The sequence below is a fragment of the Myotis brandtii genome, unplaced genomic scaffold, assembly GCF_000412655.1.
Source record: "Myotis brandtii unplaced genomic scaffold, ASM41265v1 scaffold423, whole genome shotgun sequence".
NCBI lineage: Eukaryota > Metazoa > Chordata > Mammalia > Chiroptera > Vespertilionidae > Myotis > Myotis brandtii.
In genome coordinates this window covers 3,618,053-3,623,729 of record NW_005366214.1, presented here as the reverse complement: position 1 = coordinate 3,623,729, position 5,677 = coordinate 3,618,053, and the positions used below count along the sequence as shown (strand labels likewise).

At 35.1% G+C, this 5,677-nt stretch overlaps 1 protein-coding gene across 7 annotated transcripts in view; it reads left to right on the top strand.

The window, feature by feature from the left end:
* Positions 1–5,677, top strand: part of MNAT1 (MNAT CDK-activating kinase assembly factor 1) — a 205,994-nt gene that overhangs the window by 102,444 nt on the left and 97,873 nt on the right. For all 7 annotated transcript variants that reach the window (XM_005874050.2, XM_014545936.1, XM_014545937.1 and 4 more), the window contains exon 6: positions 3,861–3,986. In XM_005874050.2, the coding sequence (XP_005874112.1) occupies positions 3,861–3,986 (126 nt within the window). The remainder of the gene's footprint in view (positions 1–3,860; positions 3,987–5,677) is intronic.

Below are 5,677 nucleotides of genomic sequence, written 5' to 3'. Positions count from 1 at the left end.
CAGCACTTGTCGTTTGTTGATTTTTTAATGATAGCCATTCTGACAGGTGTGAGATGGTACCTCAAATCTGCTTTTGTTTTGATTTGCATCTCTCAGATGATTAGTGACTTTGAGCATGTTTTCATATGTCTCTTGGCCTTCTGTATGTCCTCTTTTGAAAAGAGCCTATTTAAGTCCTTTGCCCATTCTTTGATTGGATTGTTTATCTTCTTTTTGTTAAGTTGTATGAGTTCCCTGTAAATTTTGGAGATTAAACCCTTATTGGAGATAACATTGGCAAATATGTTCTCCCATGCAGTGGGCTTTCTTGTTGTTTTATTGATAGTTTGTTTTGCTGTGCAGAAGCTTTTTATTTTGATGTAGTCCCATTTGTTTATTTTCTCCTCAGAGTCCATTGCCCTAGGAGCTGTATCGGTAAAGACACTGCTGCGACATATGTCTGCTATTTTGCTGCCTATGGCTTCTTCTAGGATTTTTATGGTTTCCCGTCTTATGTTTAAGACCTTTATCCATTTTTAGTTTATTTTTGTGTGTGGTGTAAGTTGGTGGTCTAGTTTCATTTTTTTGCATGTAATATAAAGAGTTTTTAGATTTTATTTTGAGGTTATCTAACTGTGCATAGCAAGTATAACTTACATATTCTTTTAGTCTCAAAGTACTAAGTTTGCCTCCCTCATTGAGCTGCTATTGCCATGAAGCTTCCTTTTAATTCACTGGAGCAGGAAGCAAGATGTGAAACTGCAAGTGTTGTACATTGTGTATAATCTGGAGTTAATATTGGTTTTTGTGGGAACCCCCCCCCCCCACTTCCTGTTTTCTTCACCTGCAAGTCATTACTGCACATACTTTCTTCACTGTTTAGATCATATAACATGGTGGTTAAATAATCCTTAGCAATTTACTATATACATTAGAACAATTAATTACATTACATTGGTTTAGAATACCAATGAAGTTTGAATTTCTGGGTTCCATTTTAAAATTTATTTTTAAAAATTCATTGTTACTTTAATTTTTGAATATTTATTAATTTTTTTGGTTAAAGTGTTGACATACATTTAGTCCTTATTGACTAAAGAATTCATTAAATTTCTTTTTATCCTCCTAAATCCTTATTAAGTAAAACACTACATTATAATTCTTTTTCTATGTATATTAATGAATTACATTTTATAAAAAAAGATAGCATTGGCACTTCTAAATATGTCTAGAGGCTTAAATTTTAGGGTTATTCTCTGGATCTACTAGACAGTAAGTACTATTTATAAGAATTTCTCTTTCTTTTTTTGGGTTTGGTCCTTGTGCTGAAAGTCACTTTTTAACCTTTTGTAAAGCATTGGCATTATATTATACTGTAGATGACAGGATTTTAATGTTATGGTATTAATGTTTATGGCTTAATATTTACCATAATGTTGCCTAAAAAGTCCATTTATTTAATCCTAACTGTAAATTCAGGTGTGTGTGTGTGTGTGTGTTTTTTAACACTTTGGAAAAAGATTTTAAAACAGCTCCTGATTTAGTTAATCTTTTTATATTCCTGTTTTTATATTCTCTTCACTTTATGTCTGAAATTTTGTATGGGCTAATATTGCTGTCAAATGTAGTAGCTGATTTTTATTAGAAATATTGTTTGCCAGATGGCTTGCTTAAAGTCAGTTAAAATAATCTTTTAAAAATGGTCATTATAAAGCTTTTAATGAGTATTACAGGCAGTCTTATTAAAATTTCCTTAAGTATTAAACATGGTACCTTCAGGCAATTAATGTAGGTTAGGGAACCTTTCAAGGTAAAATGGAAAGCTAAGAAGAATGAAATAATTTGAAAGGCTGAATCTGCATTTTATGTATTCCCAAGAGGATGTGAATTCCTCATAGTTTATTTTACTACATAGATTTTGTTGTTTTTAGAGCTCCTGCTTAATTCTAGTTTAGCATTCACAAAGATTTTCAACCTCTAAAATTTTGAGTGCTAAAGTGGAATAAAGCAGATTTGAGGTAAATTGTATGCCAGAGTAGCAAAATTAGTTTTAGATTCCTAGAATGTTTATTTTTATTAAATTTCAGCTGTTTTACTAATATATTTTAATAGTTAGGTCCCTTTATGTGATATTGAAACCAGGCCAAACTATTGATTAGCAGGTTTTTGAAGTGAATTCGTTGTCTTGAATTTACACAAGAACTTTTAGTTTTTAAGAGTAAGTACCAGGTATGCAAGAGCATTTGAGTTCACTTAGAGTATAAATTGGGATGCAATATTTTAACTTTTTAGTCAAGAAAATTAATTTTTCTTCTGTTAGTGTTTTTGCATATGAAAAGATAATAATAGTTTTTAAGAGATATTTTGGGCCACAGCCTATTTAAAATGTCCTATAATTTTATTATAATATTCTTAGTGGAAATCTAGAATAGCTGCAGGAATTCAAAGCAGTGCTGTTACTAACACATTACTGATGCGTTGTAGTAAAATATGAAAGGTATTCAAGTATATTCTCATAGTATATTTCATTCATTCTCCATTATTGATAAAGCTAGGTCACAAGGAGTTTGCTCCTTAATATGGTTCTATTTTATAAATAAAATGTGTTCTTCCACTTACTTTTAAAAGATTTAATCTTTGTAATGTTGCTCTTACAGAGAACTTCTATTACAAATTCTTGAGGTACAGATTTATTCTAGGACAATTCTGTTGAAGTAAATTGACTTTTTTAAAAATTAGTTTTGTACTAGAACTTTAAGTCCTTTAACTATATTAATTAGCCACATTTGTGCCTTAAAATATTAAGTTATTAGACTTGGGAAGAAAATTAGATTCTGCTATATGTTTACTTTGTACTATGAAATGTTAACACGATATAGTTTTTTTCAATATTAAATTATGGGTAGTTACTATTTTAAAAATTTATAGGCCAATTGAAGAATATGTTTATTCTTGTAAATAACCTAGATATAGGAAATAGAAATGCATTGTTGTCCTTTATTTTTGTTCACAGTTATAGCAAGTACTCTGTGTGTGCATGTGTGTTTGTGTGTGTATGTGTGTGTAATCTTCCCTCCTGGCTTTCCTCTGCATGTTTCTGTGTTCTTATTTAATTGACAACTCAGGAAGGAAAAGTCTGGATATCATTTAGTTTAGACTTTAGCTCCATAGCACTTTAAACATGTAAGAGGACTTCATGTTAAACAGGATAAATAGCAGCTACATATAAGAATTAGTAATTTGCTTGTTATTATTATTATGTGTATGTATAGATTTGTGTAAATAGTGATCCTGATTTAGTATCAACATAGATATTAAAAACGTTTACTATTATTTTGTCCATTAAAATTTAGACTTCTTTTCTAAAAATAAGTCAGTAAAAGAGAAAATAAATGTACTTTTGGTTGTACTTAACAATCGTTCCATTGTGCAAAACAGAACAAGGATCATTTCCAAACGGCCTCAGGTGAAATCTAATGGGAAACAATTTCAAACTCGTCTGAATTCACTGGTAAAAAGAATGTGTCTTAGATAAACATCTGATCCAAGTTATAGTACTTTGTACTACTCTTTTTGTGATTAGTTTCTAATTTTTTTTATTTTAATAAATATGGTTGGCATTGCTAGATGAAATAAGACCCTGTTATATTTTCTTTAATGTGGATTTTATAAAAATAATTTTTTGCAGGTTTAGATTTATGAGTATAAAACAGCCTTTTCTTATTATGGAATGTTAAATTTTTTTTGTAAAGTGTTCTCCATAAAGTGAATATTTAGGTTGACATTAAATACTTATGAAAAGGCATAATTTAAAATAATAGACCTATTGCTCTTAAGTTTTTCTTTTTAACTATTATATTGCACATTAACTTTTCTTACAGGAAAGTTCTGATCTCCCTGTTGCTCTACTTTTGGCTCAGCATAAAGATAGATCTACCCAATTGGAAATGCAGCTTGAGAAACCCAAGCCTATAAAACCAGTGACATTTTCTACAGGCATCAAAATGGTAAGCCATATTTTAATTGCTTGTTGGAAAGATATATTTCAAGGATTGCACTTTATAATTTTATATTGACTTCTACAGGTAAATGGAAAGGTTTATATGTTTAAGAATAGTGTATGATCTTGGCTAGTTGTATGAAAATATGAATATGATCAGTATATGAGGAAAGAGAAAAGTATTTTGTCGTACATAATAATGGTTTGTATGTGTTTTCTTATCCTACATAAAATTTTAAGCTTATAGTGTAGGAAAACATTCTTAAAAGAAAATGCAGACTTCTGGTTTCTGGTATGGCATGCAAGAAGCTTGGAAGTTGTCACTACCTGCTCACAAATAAAGCTTGGAAATTGCCACTGTGTCCTCAGACTTAAAAACAACAACTTTTCTTAGAGCCATAAGTGAAGAGAGGTAACAAGGCTAATTACTGACCTTAAAATTGGAGAGACTGGCTGAGAATACAGAGAATCACAACTGACTAGAGCAGCTTTACAGGGAACCAGTGGTGGTGTAATGAAACCTGAATTGTAATTGACAAATTGTGGACAATTCTATGACAGTTAAAAACTCCAGGGGGCACCAGACATTGGAGGGCCTCTGGCATCTCTACCAGGTTCTTTCAGTGAATATTGAGAAAAATCCCTTCGTCCTTCTGGCAGATGAAGTGGAAAAGGAACCATTTTGCAGTATGCCAGAGTATTCTGTTCTTAACAAGGCCTGCCCTCATGAGAAACTTGCACCAGAGCTTAACCTGCTGGAGTTTTATCAGAGCCTAATTGATGCAGGGGTAGGGAAATAACCCAACTCCAGCCTTCCACGTGGGAAAGGGAAAATAGACAGCTTCCAACCACTCTTGCCATTCTGCCCCACATAAGGGGAGGAAGATGGATTGAGAAGTATGTGTGAAGTGCACAGTCCAGAAGCACAGGCCCTCTAAAAGACTGAGACCTAACCATCCTATCTAATAAAGAGGAAATATGCTAATTGACCGCCATACCCTCACAAAGATGGTGGTGCCCTCAGCCAATAAAGAGGGCACATGCTAATTAACTGCCACGCCCTCACAGGATGGTGGCGCCCAGTCCCCTCAGCCCTGCCTCATCCAGTCTCAGTCCCCCAGTCCCCTCAGCCCCTCCTCATCCAGTCTCAGTCCCCCAGTCCCCTCAGCCTTGCCTCATCCAGCTGGAGTCCCCCAGTCCCCTCAGCCCCACCTCATCCGGCCTCAGTCCCTGAGTCCCCTTAGCCCCGTCTCATCCAGCCGGAGTCCCCCAGTCCCCTCAGCCCTGCAGGGGAAGGCAGTTGGGAGCGATTGGGCCCGCAGGGGAGGGCAGTTGGCAACGATCATGCTGGCAGGGGAGCAGTTAGGCATCAATCAGGCCAGCAGGGGAGCGGTTAGGGGGCTATCAGGCTGACAGGCAGAGTGGATAGGGGCAATCAGGCAGGCAGGCAGACAGGCAAATGGTTAGGAGCCAGCAGCCCCAGATTGTGAGAGGGATGACTGACTGCCATCGGATAACCCCTGAGGGGTCCCAGATTGGAGAGGGTGCAGGCTGGGCTGAGGGACCACCACCTCCCTCCTCCCCCCATGCACAAATTTCGTGGACCAGGCCTCTAGTATGACTATAAAATGCTCTGCCCTTCCCCACATCTTTTTTTTTTTAAATTAAATCTTTATTGTTCAGATTATTACATTTGTT